This window comes from Doryrhamphus excisus, linkage group LG18, assembly GCF_037039965.1.
Source record: "Doryrhamphus excisus strain RoL-2023G ecotype Guam linkage group LG18, RoL_Dexc_Guam_v1.1, whole genome shotgun sequence".
NCBI classification, from domain to species: domain Eukaryota; kingdom Metazoa; phylum Chordata; class Actinopteri; order Syngnathiformes; family Syngnathidae; genus Doryrhamphus; species Doryrhamphus excisus.
This window is the reverse complement of record NC_136374.1, coordinates 4,889,150-4,907,262: the sequence shown is the minus strand read 5'-3', so window position 1 is coordinate 4,907,262 and position 18,113 is coordinate 4,889,150. Positions and strand designations below refer to the sequence as shown.

Below are 18,113 nucleotides of genomic sequence, written 5' to 3'. Positions count from 1 at the left end.
TATTTTAATCTCTAAACGTCATCACTACTAAAACAATTGCTGATCGTGGGACGACATAAGATTTGTAACGAGTAGTCTCTCTGAAGAGCATCCTCATCTTACACAGTAGCTGACTGCTTCATGCATTCTATTTACCAACACCCTCATGGAAAATCACCCAGACAGAAATGATCCACAGGAACCTCAGCTGGGTGTGGCCATATGACGAACATGTGCTTTATTTCTGCATGCCCATTTTGGGCTCAGTCATGCACCAAGATACTTAGTGTCCTTTCAGTGCAGGCTTGCAGTTGAAGATGCTGAGCTTCAGCCAAAGCACATACAGCAGCAGACATGACGTCTTCGTCAAGTATCAATAAAGATGAACTTTAACATTTATGTCTTACCCAGGCAGGTAGATCTTTCTTTATCTTGGACATTTTTAAGTGGCTGTGCTCCCGCTCGTCGCAGAGGAGCTCCATGGCCGACTTGAGCCTCTCCTCCTTGGCCTCCCGGGCGTGCTTCCACCCGGTGTACACCATCATCCCGCACACCAGCAGGCTGGTGCTGACCCGGTAGTATCCTGCCAGGTAGACGGGAAGCAAAGCCCCCAGACACTTCCCAAAAGTCCACAGCACTGCCACGGCGCTGATGCCTTTGGCCCGCGGAAACGTCTGCACTTCGCTGCTGGGGCTCGGTGCATTCTTCTCGGCCTCGCCCGGGCCAGCACCCTCGGCGACTTTCGGATCGCTCGGCTCAGATTTCTCGCTTTGCATTGTCTTCTTTCAGCCTTGGAACTCCCGGGAATGCCCGTATGAAGAAAAATGCCTGTTAAAGAGTGTCCTTGCAGGACCAAATTCCTTATACGTACATTGATCCGACTAAGTGCCTTAAGAGCTGAACTGCATGTTTTCTAGTTGTATTCTATTGCGTCTTCTTTTAGTTTGGTTGAATTTGCAAGTTCTGCTCTTCGTTCTCTCACAGTCCCGTTAACTGAATGAAAACACGCCCACTGGAACAAATGTGCATCCTTGACTCCTTGGTAGGCCGATCGATCCAAACATCGATACTGTCGAGGAGAGAATCAATTCGATACAAGCGTGATGATGTCGATAATACTATGTGTTTTGTTGTATTATTCACATTTTTGGCATTGTCATATTTATATATTATTTGCAAACTCAGGGTATATCTTTTTGAACATGGGATGGCTTTAACGGCAAAGGATTTGATAAATGACAACACTTAGACTTATTTTTGGAAGAATTTTAAAAAGCTGACGTGAAACTGAAATGATTTGAAAAGGTGCAAAAATCTCCAAAAAAAAACACAGGAGCCGTTCGGGAGCTGAAGCTAGACTGAAATGCTGTGGAAATATGCTAAAACGTACAATGAACCATCCATCTCTGGGTCTGGATCCATGCACTCTTCCAGTTGCGATATCCAACTTTAACTATGGATGGATGGGTGGAGGAATTGGTAGCACACTTGTCTTGAGTGAGCTGAACATTTTCATGTTGGATTTTCATAGAAAATATGAAATTACTGTCAATGTGGGAATGTTTCCAAAAGTCAGTTGATGGTTGCAATCAAGAATTTATGTTATCAAGAAAGCAGAATTTGTTGTCTTGTCAATTCTTTCACAGGTGGCGGTGATATGAGGACAGTGACCGCTGTCTGACTTTCCACCAGCAGAGGGCACCATTTAAAATGGCCATTCATTTATCACGGGAAGATTTTCACAGAAAATATGAAATGACACTAAATGTGGGAATATTTTGAAAAACCTGAATGGGTAGTTCACCTGTACTGAATGAGCTGAACATTTTGATGTTGGATTTGTTTGAATTGGTGAAAGGGCACTTATTATGCTCATTTTTCGGCCCCTTTAGAGCAGCTACACACAATAACCGGCACAGAGAGCTTTCTAGATATTAAAGAATCCACACCTATTCCATCTGTATTTCTTTGGATGTCCCGTTAAAACAATGTCTTTTAATTTATTACACCCATGGCCGCTGTGGTCACTTCCAAGTGCTGGCTTGTGCCGCTAGCTGCGATCCCAACTTCATAGTAGTGGGGGGTGTCACTGTTGCCAACTATCCGCTTTAAAACAGGTGTACTTATGTTGTCACTATAGGTGTGGGAGCGGCTTCCTATAAGATTAGTCTTCCTTTCTCACCAACTGTTGCGTTTGTTGAGACAACCACACGGATGTCATGTTGCTGTGAAAGCAAAACAAGTTGACATGTGACTCCGCCCTTTTTCAAGTATAAGACACGCTTGGGTCTGCGGATGCAATATTTATTTTGTGTGCGGCAACACAGGCAAATACACACACATCAATGAATGACCAACGTAAAAGTTAAATTCACAAAAATGTCTCCTGTGGTGTGCATGACTGAACCACATCACTAAGTTCAATAGTCGTTTAAAGTAGTCCCAAACCTGGTTCAAGGGGTGCACAAGTCTCTACTACCCTCTGGTGGGGAATCATAGGTTTACGCTGCCTTGCCAGCTGTAGGTATGAGGGCCACACTGGAAGAAAATGTCTAAGAAAATAAAGGTATGCAACAAAAAAACAGGTCTAAATATAGAAATAAGAAAAAGTCTTGATAAAAAAATTTGCTATTAATATAAGATTTGCAATTCCAGAAGAAAAATTGTATGAAAATCTGAATAGAATCTATTTTTTTAAGTTGTAATCTCCACTGTATTCGTCAGGAAGGGCATCCAGAATATAAAGGGCTCAAGCCAAAAATCACTATGCAAATCAAAAAGACCCGCTGTGGCGACTCCGTAATCAGGAAAAAGCTGAAAGAAACAAACAAAAAACTTTTGAACTTATTCTTTGAAATTCATATTATTATACACCACATACTCCTACAGTGCCTTGCCAAGTGTATTCACTCCCCTTAAACATTTAAGCTTTTGGTTGTTATTATTGATATAATTTGGTTTTGACAAAAAAATCCCCTTTCAAGTCAAAGAAGAACAAAAAACTACAAACTGGTATCAAAATATGTCAATGCGAAATAAGTGTTTGCTTAAGTATTCGCCCCTTTTAAAGTGTGCACACAGTGCAACAGTAAACAGAGATCAGACTGGAGAACTTACTGACATGAATGAATGAATACGTATGAACGCATTGCTTCATTCACACAGAGGGCTGATCGCCTGACTGCGTAGTCAGGCGATCTGGAAGACCTGGGTTCAAATATGTGCTTGGGCATCTCTGTGTGGAGTTTACATGTTCTCCCCATGCGTGGGTTGGCCATCGGACAAGTGGGAGTGTGAATGCATGTGTGCCCTGCGATTGGTTGGTGACCAGTCCAGGGTGTACCCCTCTCACGCGAAGTCAACTGGGATAGGGCCAGCAAACGTGTTGAGGATAAGCAGCATAGAAAATGGATGGATGGATATTTAAATATTGAAGTGAATACTTGTCTATTTTTAAATTACTGGCACAAATTCATCAAAAAGCTCATTTGCTTTGATTAAAACATTGGGGTGAATACTGTCATGGCACTGTGTAGTGCTTCTCAGGTAAAACAACAACAGAGATTTTCAAAGTGCGTCGCAGGATCCCTCAGAGAATATGATACTGTTGGGACCGCCTCTTAGTCCCCAAAATAATGATTTAGTGGAAAGCCAGTTACTTCCGTTTGTATTATTCTGACTTTCTTCTCAATTTAAAAATGACATCAAATAAAAGTCCAACTACCAGTGTGGCCCAAATCCTCCTTCACACGGTACAGATGGAGACTGTGGCAGTACTGAAGCTTCTGAGGAAGAGTTAATGAGGCAAAGTGGTGATCCTCATGCTCTGACTGGCAATGGGGTACGATACCATCGGCGTGGTGGCGTGACTCATGGTGATGCCTGGCAGAGGCTGCGTCATTGACACAGCCACTGGCGCCACCGACACAGCCACGGGCGCCATGGAAACTGGTGGAGCCATACCCTGGGCAATGGTTTGTGCCAAGGCGGCCGACAATGGCGTGATCTCCGGGTTGAGGTGAGGGGGAGGCGCTGTTGGCGGAGCGGCGTTGGTCGGGGGTGCCGCAGGAGCGCCAGTGGGCGCCACAAGGTCCTGCTGGGTGACCGGCCGAGGCTGCAGTCCTGTGCTGCTTAGAGTGGTGTGAGTCTGGGCGATGCTGTGGTTGTAGGAGCTGACTGCACCAACAGGGGCTGCCAGGGTCTGCTCAGTGGGGGCCGGGGTGGAGGACAGCGCCATCACCTTGGTCTGACTGCGGAACTGGGCGTTCTGCTCCAGGAGAACTTCGTTTGTGGCAACAAGGTTTGACACCTGTGAAGTCGAGAATGTTTACAAATAGTTCTTGTCAAGTAACAACCAGCACAGGCCTGTCATGATAACAAGTCAATTCATCACAGTACATAAATACAAAAGAACTCAATCTTGCTGACCTCAATTTATTGACATGTGCATGTGTGTTTCTTTTCTCTCTACCAAACAGGCTGGATGACAAGAGGTCTCACTCCATCAGTCTCAACACCTGGGCGTGTTGGTTCTGTAGCGGAATGACTAAAGTAAGTGAACCCTCCTGTCAGTCTGTCTCTTTGTGCCATTGGGGTTTGTTTATGTAGTTTGTAGTCTTTGTAGTCTTTAATTGTATTTAAAAGCCTTTGACATTCCAATGACAATGTTAAATGCTCTTGAGAAATTAATTGCTTTTTATATGATGATGTACTCACATTGTTATGCCATATATTTCTAAGTCCCACACCCTTAAAAAGGTGAAGTTATTCTCTGCCTTGGTAATTGGTACTTCATGGGGGGGGGGCGCCAACCGTCTTTGTATATTCAGCCTTTTTCCGACACCGCTGCAAGCCAGGGCCCATACACGCACGCCTTGTTTGTTGTCAGCCAGTGATTGCCATTTAGAGTTGAATCATTGAATGTAGAGCTGTTCTCACCTGTTTCTTTAATTCTTCCACTCTCTTCCTCAGGAGGTTGTTCTCTTCCTCCAGAAACCTGTACTCCAGAGGGCGTGTGGGCAAGGTGGCCTGGACACCAAGCTCATAGTGGCCTCCGACGCTTCCATCAGCCAGTCGTAGCCCCTCTAACCTCCGTCTCTTGATCTGGAGGGCGGCATGGTCCAGTGAGCCCTCCAGAGAGCCGGAATCAAAGAGCCCGCCCTCAAGCAATGGGTCGTACACTGTCAGGGAGCTCCTGTCGTACCGTCTCTGTCCTGAAGGACCTATTGACAGACAGCCACTCATTCCTCCCGCACCGACACTTCCGACACCCGAGAGGCCTGAATCTCTGCACCCGCCCATACTGGGGCAACCCATCCCAATCATGTTATTGCCAACCCCTGCACCGACAAGTCCTGGAATCCCCCCACATGTTCCTCCTCCTCCACCACCTATAGCATTTCCAGCATTCACCATTCCACCAGCACCAGGCCCAATCACACCACCCCCGGAAACCCTGGAAGGTTCATATTCATAGTCCTTTTGGACATGGCGGAATTTACACTTATTTCCTCGCTGACATTCCCCCTTCAGGAAGTCTCTGCAGATTGGGACCTCCCCTCTGCTATGGGGAAGATCCATAGGGGAAAGGCCAAGCCGTGCTGCAACTTTTCCTCTCAGTCTGAGGGGCAGCTCTCCTGTTTTCTTATAGTAGTCCTCATCCTCTTTGGATCCATGCACAAATCGACAGTTGGAGCGCAGGCACTCTTTATTCTGATGATCGTGGCAGAAGATGAACTCATTCTTCTGCACCCCCAAGTCAGGCACTTCATTAAAGTCAGGATGCTTGAAGCGACAGCGCTTGCCTCTCTTGCAAACATTGCGAATAAAGTCTCTGCAGACGCCATCCAGCGCCAGCCCAGCACCTTGTACTCCGCTGCTCCCGTTCCCGCAACTGTTGCCGTTGCCGAGTGCCCCGCCGCCCCCCATCCCCCCAGAGCCAGACAGATTGCCACCAACACCCCCTCCTGACCCTCCTCTGCCCTCTGCAGTGCAACCAGAGCCCGGTCCTCCCTCCTCGCTCAGATTACCACCACTTCCACCGCCACCTGACAGGTAGGAGCCGTCCCGATCAGGCATGGCGCTCGGCCCAGCTTGGGGAGAAAACAGCACTCATGTGTATGAGGGCTACTGTATCCAGGTGACCGTTTGCATGTGTACAAATGGAAGTCATGAGTTGCGCTTTCCCTCGGATCCAGCCTTCCTCTGTCAGGAGCTGCAAAATACAGCAAATTAGACTTCCTTAGAAGCAACACAACTTGTGAGGGCTACACAGCTCAGAACAACGTGACAAAAACATCTCAACATCAATAACACCAGTGACCCTGGTTATCAGTGTTGAGTAGGAGGCAACAATTCGTTCATGCATTGAAATTACTGCTCCATAACAAGCAATTACAGTGTCAATGTCAGATGAACAACGTTGGGCTAAATAACACGTCGTGCTTGCTAACCTTATTGCAAATCAATGCTATTACGCTAGTTAAATGCTAAAGCTATCTTACCACAAATATGGTAGACGGCGATAATCCACAAAGGCACTCAAAAACACGTCACCCTAACAGACGCAAAAAGTCCTCGTCTTTGATAAAAAACGCGCCGGTGTTGTTTAATTATTCTTGAAGGGCCTCGATGATGTTTTTACACATTGCTAGAGGTTCTTTTTAAAACCACCGAAGAAGACATTCTTCTTCGCTGTTTTCTCGTAAAGTGCTCATCTGCCCCTACTGGCAGAAAATGTGTATTTCATATGTTTATGTGACGTATCGTCATTTGTGTTTGTGTGCTCAAAAGCCGTCTTTATTTTGTCAAAAAGGTGCCCTTGCATGTTGAGATGAAGCAGTGAGTTAAAACAAACAAACAAAACATGACAGCACGACCGTGTCTTGTTCTCCTGCTGCTCTTCCTTCTTTTATCTCAAGCAGTAATCAGCAAAAGTTACTACGAAACACTCAACGTGGAGCAGACGGCAAGTGAGAGGCAGATAAAAAAGGCTTACCGCAAACTTGCCCTTAAATACCACCCTGATAAAACCAGAAGCGCCGACGCAGAGACGATTTTCAGGGAGATTGTCGAAGGTAAACCCATCTAAACAACTACTGTATCTGGTTGTCACATCACAGCTTTTATAGAAATCGCCAAGATAGCAAATCAAATATCTGCCTCAGTGGTGCTGTTTGGTGAAAACAGCATCAACATGCTAACTGTTCTTTGCACTCACACGCAATACACTCTTTTGAAACACAATAACAAAGTAAATGCTTTCATATTTATACAGATAAATGATAAATGCCCCCAGAATTCCACCAAGGTTGATTAACAAAATAATGAAGGGTTGCATTTGTTTGTGTGTCCCTATGTTAGCATTTGGCGAATGAATGGAACCGAGTGTAGTAGCCATGGAGGAGAAAGTTAGCCGTGATGGTGAGCAACAGACGTGGGCAGGGCTCGGTGGACAATAGTGGACAATGTTCACTAGCTCTGAGCTGAGTAAGAAATAAACTTATATCCTGCGTCTGCACCTCATTATCTGAAACTTTGGCATTGTTTAACACGGGAATAGAACATTCTAACTACATTTATAGTTTAGAGAAAAAAACATATTAGGTCCCCTTAAAAACGTTTAATTGTTGCAGATTTCAGTCATTGCAGGCTATTTTTGATAACCTATCCCTCGCAATAAACAAGGGAACAACGTACAATTGTTTATGGTTTCCCTGCATTTTTTTTCTGAATAATCTGTCTTTAAAACATCTAGTTTGGTGATATGGACCTGAAGACACAACCATATTGTAATTTGCAATGTACCTGTAATAGCTATTTAATATACAATCCTTCTGTTGCAGCCACCTCGTGGTAGAAGAGTACATAGTGCCAAAGCATTTCATTGCAGAACCTTTCTTCCTTGTGTCCCCAAGCGTACGCTCTGCTCTGTGATACAGAGAAAAGGAGGCTTTATGACAAGTTGGGCCATGATGGCTTCCTGAGCAACAACGTCTTGTTGGAGTCCGTAAATGAAGACGAGAGCGGCTGCCTCTTCTGTTTTGGGGACCTGGAGGACATATTTACTGATAGTTTTACAGAGGAGCTGCACTTCTATGAGGATTGAGGACAAAGAATCGCTTCATATATAACATGTACTGTACGTTCATAATAAAATCTTGTGTTTTATCTTCAGTCTCCGTAGTGTGTGTTATGTTTTATTGCATATGTTGTAAATTCAACACTTCTTTACAGATCACCAGTTGGGCCGTCATGCCCCTTTTTCCTGTGTGGGTGTGTCGAAAGTTACTGACTAACACAACATTCTTTTTTTTTTCCTCTTTGGCCAGCACTTTAGAATTTGGCACAGTTGTACTCCCCATTTCTCATCAAGCCAGCGTGCACTTTGACCCAAAGGATATCCTGTGCTTTCTCAGCACTTGCAGCTCAACTGGAGAGAAACGATCTTTAGAGCTTTTATGCATTTATATGAACACATAGAGACATTTTCCCAAAGCTGAAAACGAGAGCGAAAACCTTGACGATGATGGTGAGTACAGCTGAAAACCTTTATTATGGCAGCATCTGACAATCATGTGACAGCCGTTTCCACAGACAGAAGTGTTATTTGTGATGAAACATAGTGGTTTGTGCTGCAGTTTGTTTGATTTGACAGACAGAGGCAAAAGAAGAGGCACCGACTTTGAGTGTCCATGGTCACAGCGTGAAGGTTACAGAGGTGCTGAAAGAAGTGGATGGACTCACATTTCTGATAGTCTCTCAAAAAGTAAGACAAATCCATATGAATTCAAAGCACTAGTTCAAACGTTCAAATGCTTGGTGACAGAAGTAAGAGGCTAATGTGTAAATATGGTCACGCAAAAGTGTCAGAATGACATGTTTTCCATTTGATGATGCTCTCCTGGAAATGTATCTGCAGATGAAGATTGTGTTTACTTTGTGCAAGGAGCGGCCTGTCCCGCCAAGCACCGTAGCACTCATATACCCGCAAGTCCTGCAGGGCTAAATTTTAACCCACATGCATGTAAAGATCTGTACTCATTCTCTCGATGTAAACATCTGTTGTACATTTACACACATAGATACACAAGTGCTGAGAAACACTGAATAAGTATCAGTCATACACATTTGTTTAGCCACTCACACATAATATGTCTATCTCTTCACAGTACACATAAATACAGTCTAACTTACACAGGAAGAAAATGTACTCATCTATTGTGCCTGTCCATTCACAGTATAAGTATTTAAATTATTAAGTACTTATAGTACTTAAGTATCTGTCTTCTCATTCGTGCATCGTTTACACTTCTGTCTATCCATTCACGCATAATATAAACACCTGGGGTCCACTCAGATGATGTCACCATCTCTCTGTTTAGTCATAACAACATATAAATGTCTGTCCATTCATAAATTGAACATCCGTTGGCCCATTCATACAGTTTCCACATCTGTGTATTTATTCACATATAATATCACTATTTATCTGCCCAGATAACATGTATTGTTAACCTGTCTATTCATTCACACATCAAATAAACACTTGTTCATTCACACAAATTTAAACACCCGTCTATCCATTCACACATCATGTAAACATTTCTTTATCAGATAGACAGATATGGATAGACTCTATCCATATAATACACAATCTAAACCTGTGTCTATCCATTTACACACAATGTCGCCATTTTTATGCCCAGATAACACGTACCTCTGTCTGTCCATTCACACATCCTTTAAACATCCATCTTTCCATTCATAAATCATGCAAACATTTGTCAGTTCACATAATTTCAACATCTATTCACACAAAAAGTGAACATTTGTTCACCCACTCACCCATACTTTAAACACCTGTGGAAACATCTGTGTTCACACATAGGGCTCTAATTTTGTGGCACAAAGCAAGGTGGCGCAGGGTGGCACAGCATGGCGCACCCCATGCAGTGGTACTGTCATCCAGCGCACCACTGTGCGCAGCCAATTTCGTAGATTGGGCTGTGCTGAGATGGGCGTGGCGGCACACTTGGGGGAGGTGTACACATTTTTAGCTGGTGTGCTGAAAGATCACCAGCTCTGTCCTGGTCTGTTCATGGCACAGGCTAAGCGCACCTAAAGGCTAGGCGCACAGTGCAGACACGTCACCAAAACCTCACAGGCAGGTTTTTCAGAGTGTCAGGCACATTTGAATGCAATATACAATCACAGCAACCACTATTTAATGTAACCGTCTGAACCAGCATGTACATGTTGCTATTAATTATCCCATCACATTTTATGTCAGATCAAGATAGACGTCACGCATAATGGCAACTCAGGAACTCAACCTGACGGCAGCTGAAAGTATAATGGCAAATAATGAGTTCACATTTTTCAGCCAACCACAAACAGTCACAGCATGCAATATGAAGTATGTATTCTCATCGACTTACCTCATCTCATGAATCTCGTTGAATAAATCGGTGTCTAAAGGATTTACCTGTGATCGCCCATATTTCTCAGTTTTAATCTTTATCAGGGCTGGTTCTCGGCATGCACATATGGGGTGCTCTGTTTAATGTGACTGTCAGGAACATAGGTGGTCTACATGTCTATCCATTTACACTAGTCCATTCACACAATGTAAACACCTGTCTATCCATTTACACATCATAGAAATATCTTTCCATTCACACAATGTAAACATCTGCTTATTCATTCACACATAATGTCAACATCTGTCTGCCCACATGCCTTCTAATATAAACTATCGATGCATTCATCAGGAATCCTTTTTCACGTAATGTGGAAAGATGTGAACCTCTGTCTATCCATTCTCACGTTTGTCTTTCCTGTCGGGTGCAGCTATCTGGAACAGGGGAGTACCACGTGGACCGGACCTATGAGGACTTTGAGTGGCTGCAACAGCACCTGTTTACTCAGGAGGACGTGCCCGGAATACAAGGGGTCATTGTCAGTAGTCCCACTCAATGTATTTCTTTGACACATTTCTCTATAAACAGTATCAGGAGTAGATCAGATTATTATTTTATTATTATATTATGTCAAAAAGTAAAAAATATGATATTATTATTAGATAGACTTTATTTGCTAAAAATATCATGATTAGGGCTAATCAGATACAATGAAGATAAGAGTGATTTTAGTACTTCCTGTTTGTAAGCTACTGAATAGTAATGTACGTTTGCTATTCTTGACTGTCAATGCAGCATAATCATACCAGGAAGTATATTCCGTTGTGCAACACTTCCTGTATACTGGTACTGTGATACCACTGTTTGTAGCGGGGGTTGTGTGGCATTTATCATATAGAATGTGTTCACAAAGAATTCAATAGAAAAAATGCAACATTGTCTTGTAAAACAATGAGTCTTTGTAAAACGGTGCTTCCCCCCAGTTTCCTCCTCTTCCTGCAAAGGCTCAGGTGAATTCATCAGGAAAAGTCTTCAAGCAGCTTGGTGAGCACGTGTTGTGATAAAACTTGGAATTTACACTTGAACTTAGAAATTGAATCATATTCTCCGTTTGCTGAAAGTTTTATTTAGTACTTTGAGCTAAATAGTTTTCCTGTAGGTTTCTTGGCTTTGGAAGAGTTGCAGCCATACTGTGCGGCACTGCAGACCTTCCTCCACCAGGTCGCAGCACATAACATACTCGGCAAAAACAAAGCTTTGGAGATCTTCCTCACCAGCTCGGAAGTGAGTAGAGCAACATCGTGCAATCTAATCAGATCCAGTCCATGGGCTGCACATCCGTGTGTGTTAATGATGTAATACTACATAACAGTTTGGAGTGCTTGTCGTATGACAGTCATCTGCTATCTCAGTTTATGGCTCACGGAGGAGGATGAGACAGGGTACGTTCTAAAAATGCAACTTAACAAGAAAACGGAAAAAAATAACAGAACATATTATTGTGGGGAGGGGTCATTTTAGTAGCAGCATTGAAATATTAAAGGAAATTATAATACGGACGTTTTTAAAGCCATACTATTATGAGAATCACACAAAACATGAATAAAGCGGTACTTTTGTGGAACGTTAAGTTGGGGGAAATATATTGTATGGGAATAAGGTGAATACATTGTGGGAACATTTGTAAAAGAAAGTTAGAAAATAATAATGAAAAAAGAACAACAGCAAGAATAAAGTCAAAATATGACAAGAAAAAATTTAGTAGCATACAGTTGAAATGTTACATTTAAAAAAAATTAAGTCATAGTATGACAAACAACCCAAGTATATTTGTAATTTTTGGAAAATTAAGTTGGGGGAAAAGTCATAAAATGGAATAAAATCATAATACTGGATTACAAGAATAACATGTCTACAATACAGGAATGGGGGTGAGCAAATAAGATATGCTTCTTTTTGCTCCGTTTACGATATGTGGAACTGTGCTATGTGATGTACTCCAGTGTAGCTTGAATGCATGTTCAGAATTACTTTTATTTATAATATCTATAATTATTATTACCGGGGTTGGAAAAAAAAAAAACTGCAGAAAAGGGGTTAAAAAAAGCTGACATTTTATGAGAATAAAGTTTCAATATTAAGAGAGAAAATGTTGTAGAATACAGTTGAAATATTAAATACATATGTTTTAGAGCTGCACCGGGATCGAGTGGTTAGCGCACAGACCTCACAGCTAGGAGAAGAGGGTTCAATTCCACCCTCAGCCATCTCTGTGTGGAGTTTGCATGTTCTCCCCGTGCATGCGTGGGTTTTCTCCGGGTACTCCGGTTTCCTCCCACATTCCAAAAACATGCTAGGTTAATTGGCCACTCCAAATTGTCCATAGGTATGAGTGTGAATGGTTGTTTGTCTATATGTGCCCTGTGATTGGCTAGCCACCAGTCCAGGGTGTACCCCGCCTCTCACCCGAAGACAGCTGGGATAGGCTCCAGCACCCCCCCCCCCCCGACCCTCGTGAGGATAAGCGGTAGAAAATGAATGAATTAACATGTGTTTAGAGGGGACCTATTATGCCATTTTTTTGCCCTTTGTATTGAGTTGTGCACTCCTATAGAGCATACACACCAACCAGCACAGAAAGTGTTCTAGTTCTTCCAGAATCTGTACTTATTCAACTGGATTTCTTTGGATTTCCTGCTTCATGCGAAAACGGGAAATATTTAATGTATTCCACCCACAGCCTGTCTCCAGTCACGCCCACTCCGCTGTGGTTGTTCCCACTCCAGAGTTTATCCCGCTGACTGCGAACATAACTTTATAGGACTTGATAAACGGCATAGGAGTTCATAATAAACGGCAACTTATCTTTTTAAAATTTTGGCTTTTAATATACAGCCATATGTGTTGGAACCCGAATCCAATCCGGAAGTAGAGACTGAACAGTCCCAAGTTTCTCAAGAAAAGAGGTTACTTTAAAACGTTTCTCAATAGCATTTTTGCATTTTTTTCGACAGCATCGGTAATGGGTAATGTGTTTTGCGAGACGAGCAGTGTTTACAAAACTTGGGTAGAGCCACTAATTGTGATGGGAATAGTCCAGCTGCATACTGGCCCATGTTCACAAAACAGTCCAGTGTGAAATGCCGTTGACAGAATAAAATCAATTTCCTTTGCTGGTAGGGAATCAGGAACTCCAACCGCCTTGTGCCTGATGATGGCGTCTTTAGGAAACAAATGTGACTTTCCCTTATGAGCCATTGCTAGCAAGTAAACAGAGGGGCAGGGCTTGGGAGAGGGCAGAGGGTTTATCTGGCTTATAGCCATGCCATATAACAGGGGTCGGGAACCTTTTTGGTGAAGAGAGCCATGAAGGCCAGATATTTTAAAATGTGTATCTGTGAGAGCCATATACATTTTTTTAAACATTGAATGCAATAAAATGTGTGCATTTTTATGTAAGACCAACAGTTTTAGATATTGGGCTCTAATTACGTAGACCAGGCACACTACCCCACGCCAATGGGGTGTGGCCAGCACACTTTCGTGAGCAGCGCAGTGTCTAATAATAAATCAAATACTTGCTGCCATTAATACAACTTCTGCTGCTGCATAGTTTTGCACCGTACTCCGTAGACGTATTTCATTCTTTTGGCCATCTTCGTCAGAAGGCTTGGTTCTGCAGCTTTAGCTATTTAGTTTACATTTACATGTTTTTTTGACATCTCAATGACCGAGGTAGACTACAGCATTACCCAGTAATAATCAAGTTTTGGTGTTTGACCTGGAAAATATCATCAGGAAAGATAGATATGGTTGGCCGTATTGCAGCAGAATATAGATGGACGAATTAAAATGCATAATAAAGTTGTTGATTTTGAATATTATTTTTAACAGTCATTTCTGTGATGGTTTACTTTAAAATGTTAGCAAAAATATTTTTTTATTGTGGTAAGAAATGCTTGAGAGCCAGATACAGTCATCAAAAGAGCCCTACCTGGCTCCCGAGCCATAGGTTCCCTACCTCTGCCATATAAGGTCCTCTCCTCTGTGACATCACAAAAGGGCAGTTTTACCACGCCTTTTCAAACCGAGCGTTTTGAGCCAACCCAAACTTCTTTCAGAGCTCACCCTGCAACCCTCATTATCTGAAACTTTGGCATGGTTTAACAGGAGAATACAACATTGTAACTACAGTTGTAGGTTGGAAAAGTGGAAGAAGCAGTGGAAGGTCCCCTTTAACCTTTTAGCATGCTTTATAAAATGCACCCTTTCATTTTTCAGTTTGTGACCCTTGCTGGAAAAAGTTTGGACAGACCTGTGTTAGGCACGAAATGGGTCTAGGCTCTTCTGGGTTTTTCAGAACAGTCAGCATGATTCTCTGTCTCCACATGCAGCCGCCAGGTCGACAGAGAGCAAGGAAAAACATTTTCAACCGACTGAGTCAAGCTGTGGAAGAGATGAGAAAAGAAAGCCATAAGGTGCTCAGCATTTACAAAAGACAGCGTGTCACAGAATGTCAGTATTTACCCTGAGAATGTCTCACGGCGTCCTGGCTGCCTCTGCAGGATGTTGACGACTTCTTTCAAAGCAAACGAGACATGAACCTCACTCTCACTGGCAGCACCAAAAATACTGTGGAGGTGAGTCCAACTCCTTCCTTGCACACAAAGCTGAAAACATCTTTCAGTTTTGATTTTCCATTTTCTTTCCTGTAGAAATTCCTGGACGTGGTGCTGAGTGAGCAAAGTAAGAACTGGAAAGATGTGGTTAAAGTGTGACTTTATTTCTATTGCCGTCATAGACAGTTGAAGAATAATTGATCATGTGTCGAGGGACGAAGAAGCTTTCAAAAGCCGTTTTTGACTTTGTGTTGCAATGACATTTTTGTGGCCAAATCACACACCAATCACACAATGACATCAGTTTTATGCGTAATACTCCCTAATGTGCTCATGCAGAAATAGCAGTGGCCTGTGGGCACTTTGCAGCCTCCCTGCATCTGTGTGTGGAGTCAGGAGACGATCCTGACAAAGCAGCTTTTTCCAAGTAAGACTGGTCTCAGTTCTACATCACACGATAACGCTATTGGGTTAGTTCAGGGGTGTCCAGTGTGCGGGTCGGGGGCCAATTGTGACACATGGCTGTTTTTTGTCCCGTAGCACATTCCAAAAAAGACCATTTTGCAAAAATGAATTTGAATTGAATTTGAATGAATTGGTAGTCATTTTACAGAAAAAAAAGTTGAATTTTACGAGAATTATGTCATAATAGTTTGAAAACTAATTACATAATTTCGGTATTTTAAAGTTGAAATATCAAAGAATTTTTAAAAACGTTTGAGAAATAAAACAATAAAATTATTTTCCAAAAATCTTGGGAAATTAGGTTGAGGATTTTTTTTATAATATTATGCAAATTAAGTCAAAAATATTATGGGCATTATAGACGAAGAAAAAGAAAACGAAAACGAAATGATACATTGATACAATGAAACATTGTATCATCAAAGCCAGCCTTACCAAATGTGGCGCCTGAGACAAGATTATCGGTTATTTATGCTTCACAAATAAATTGTTTTTATTTTATTTTATTATAGTGTTATATTGTGTTTTATTTATAAGATGTGTCCCCATAAATTAGTCAATAAATCATAATCATAGTAATAAATTGTAAAAACAGCAATCAACATCAAATATCATCTTAAATAACCACACACACCATTCAATAAGTAAATTGAATAAAGTATTTATACACAGTACACCAAATAATTTGGTATTATAATTTAAGGTCAGCTCATAGTTTATGTTGAAAGTGAATTTCCCCTTCGAATTTCTTGTTCCATTTTCAGCTCATATTAGTACTTGAGTTATTTACTCCACACATTCATACACTAAGGCAAACGTTCTTTCTTCATACAGGATTTGTGTGAAATTATCAGACATCTTCGAGTCGATGAAGGTAATTTGTGCTTGTGAGGACATAGAGAAACATCTTCCCGCACCACTTTTCTGTTGTTAAGAGGCTGTGTGTTGCTCACATGCAGAAGAACATGGCAAACGTTGCTAAAAATGACGTCAGCACCCTTGGGCTGGGTCTGGATCTTGAGTCGCGCTATCAGGAAGCAGAAAAGGTGCCTGACTTTACTCATTTCATGAGAACAATTACAGTAATGCCTCATATTTAGTTATTGCTACTATAGAACAGGGTTCAATTCCACCCTTGGCCATCTCTGTGTGGAGTTTGCATGTTCTCCCCGTGCATGCGTGGGTTTTCTCTGGGTACTCCGGTTTCCTCCCACATTCCAAAAACATGCTAGGTTAATTGGCCACTCCAAATTGTCCATAGGTATGAATGTGAGTGTGAATGGTTGTTTGTCTATATGTGCCCTGTGATTGGCTGGCCACCAGTCCAGGGTGTACCCCGCCTCTCGCCCGAAGACAGCTGGGATGGGCTCCAGCACCCTCCGTGACCGTCGTGAGGATAAGCGGTAGAAAATGAATGAATGAATGAATGAATGAATGAATACCTCCTCAAGGGATGATAACCATCAAAATGAATTTTTTATACACTTTAGAGTCATCTGTGAAAATGACTTCTTTCTTTCTTGGCAATATGACCTAATAAATACCTTTTTTGAGATACTATACATTCTCTGTGTTTCATATGTCACGCACCTCCTGTCCATTGCAGGAGATGCTTTTCAGAAGGACCTGCAAACTGGTGGAGTTGGAAACTGCCAGAAAGAACGCAGAGAAGGCGAAACCAGTCAAGAAGGCAGCTGTGAGTATGAGTACGAGTATGAGTAAACTGTGTTTCAAATGGAGTACTTTCGTGAGTATACTTCATTGGTACACTGAGTAAAAGGGATGCTCCGATCGATCTGCAACCGATCAGTATCTGCCGATTTCCATGAAAAATCACATCATCGACGTTCAGTCCATTTGAGCCATTGAACCCTGTGCAATGACACCTTGTGCCAGCAGGTGTCAGCAGAGTAGTGCTTGTTCACGCTGACAATTAAGTGTCCTGCATGTGTTATCCACTTGAATTTTTCATCAGTTGGAGGATGTGAAGAAAGCGGCAGAGACAGAGTTTGATCATATTTGTGAAGTGGCGAAACAGGAGGTGAGGGACCTTGAGTCTGACATATATTTCTGTCAAAGCCCATGTGTGTATATTCATGTGAGCGAGATGTCTTGCAGATTGAACACTTCCAGGGTGAACGAGTTCAGACGCTGCAGCGAGCGCTGGTGACCTGGTGTGAGAAGCAGCTCCTCACGGCCAGAGAGAGCGCAGAGCAGTACGACCATCACCTGCAGGTCTTCAGAGAGCTGTGAGCCCGGTGTGCACCACGACTTGGTTCAAACACAACATGTCAATGTTAATGAGGAATGCTCTGATGATGATTGTTGGTAGCCTGCACACTACACTCCTTTCATGCTCCTTGCATGTTTTATCACCAGGATCATCCACTAAATAAAAGTGAGAAGAATTCCACCAAACCGGTTTCTTTCACTGTTGCTTTTTAAAAATAATGTTGTTTAATTTTTAGAATGTGCCGCGAGCTGCCGGCTCCAAATGGCCCCCGGGCCAGACTTTGGACACACCTAGGTTATGTTGTCATACACAGTTATTTATTTGGGATATGTCTCCATCTCGTCAGCTTCTCAAGCCCAGGGTTTAGCAGGTTCATCAGCTGTGCAAGGACATTGC

General features: G+C 42.5%; 3 protein-coding genes across 6 annotated transcripts in view; 1 reads left to right on the top strand and 2 right to left on the bottom strand.

Moving 5' to 3' along the window:
* The window catches only part of LOC131106551 (uncharacterized), a 32,397-nt gene extending 31,415 nt beyond the window's left edge, over positions 1-982 (bottom strand). The window contains exon 1 of the mRNA XM_078798709.1: positions 387-982. Within this exon, the coding sequence (XP_078654835.1) occupies positions 387-755 (369 nt within the window). The 5' untranslated portion in view covers positions 756-982. The remainder of the gene's footprint in view (positions 1-386) is intronic.
* Positions 983-2,234: 1,252 nt separating this feature from the next.
* Positions 2,235-7,132, bottom strand: zc3h10 (zinc finger CCCH-type containing 10). 2 transcript variants are annotated; one of them, XM_058055503.2, is made up of 3 exons: positions 6,977-7,132; positions 4,918-6,193; positions 2,235-4,288 (listed from the first exon to the last, which is right to left on the bottom strand). In XM_058055503.2, exons 2-3 carry the CDS (start codon positions 6,055-6,057, stop codon positions 3,776-3,778), a joined length of 1,653 nt encoding a protein of 550 aa, XP_057911486.2. In that variant the 5' UTR covers positions 6,058-6,193; positions 6,977-7,132; the 3' UTR covers positions 2,235-3,775. The 2 variants fall into 2 exon arrangements, with proteins under 2 accessions (XP_057911486.2, XP_057911484.2); XM_058055501.2 differs by lacking the exon at positions 6,977-7,132 and adding an exon at positions 6,483-6,705.
* On the top strand, positions 6,706-17,902 carry LOC131106436 (sorting nexin-6). Of its 3 annotated transcripts, XM_078798500.1 has the most exons (14): positions 8,166-8,509; positions 8,636-8,746; positions 10,831-10,938; positions 11,384-11,444; positions 11,560-11,684; positions 14,795-14,878; positions 14,966-15,040; positions 15,116-15,146; positions 15,359-15,446; positions 16,319-16,358; positions 16,444-16,530; positions 17,091-17,180; positions 17,460-17,525; positions 17,603-17,902. In XM_078798500.1, the coding sequence occupies exons 1-14, from the start codon at positions 8,504-8,506 to the stop codon at positions 17,735-17,737; spliced, it is 1,107 nt and encodes a 368-aa protein (XP_078654626.1). In that variant the 5' UTR covers positions 8,166-8,503; the 3' UTR covers positions 17,738-17,902. The 3 variants fall into 3 exon arrangements, 2 of the variants coding, with proteins under 2 accessions (XP_078654626.1, XP_078654627.1); XM_078798501.1 differs by having other exon boundaries at positions 8,205-8,509; positions 8,619-8,746; positions 10,831-11,444; XR_013630275.1 differs by lacking the exons at positions 14,795-14,878; positions 14,966-15,040; positions 15,116-15,146; ... (4 more) ...; positions 17,460-17,525; positions 17,603-17,902 and adding an exon at positions 6,706-7,055 and having other exon boundaries at positions 7,896-8,509; positions 8,619-8,746; positions 10,831-11,444; positions 11,560-11,654.
* Positions 17,903-18,113: the final 211 nt, after the last annotated feature.

Coding starts and splice junctions, on each gene's coding strand:
- zc3h10 (XM_058055503.2), bottom strand. CDS start 6,057: ATGCCTGATCGGGACGGCTCCTACCTGTCAGGTGGCGGTGGAAGTGGT. Junction 4,289..4,917: donor TGGAAGAATTAAAGAAACAG/GTGAGAACAGCT, acceptor TCGACTTCACAG/GTGTCAAACCTTGTTGCCAC.
- LOC131106436 (XM_078798500.1), top strand. Junction 14,879..14,965: donor TGAGAAAAGAAAGCCATAAG/GTGCTCAGCATT, acceptor CTGCCTCTGCAG/GATGTTGACGACTTCTTTCA. Junction 17,526..17,602: donor GTGAAGTGGCGAAACAGGAG/GTGAGGGACCTT, acceptor GATGTCTTGCAG/ATTGAACACTTCCAGGGTGA.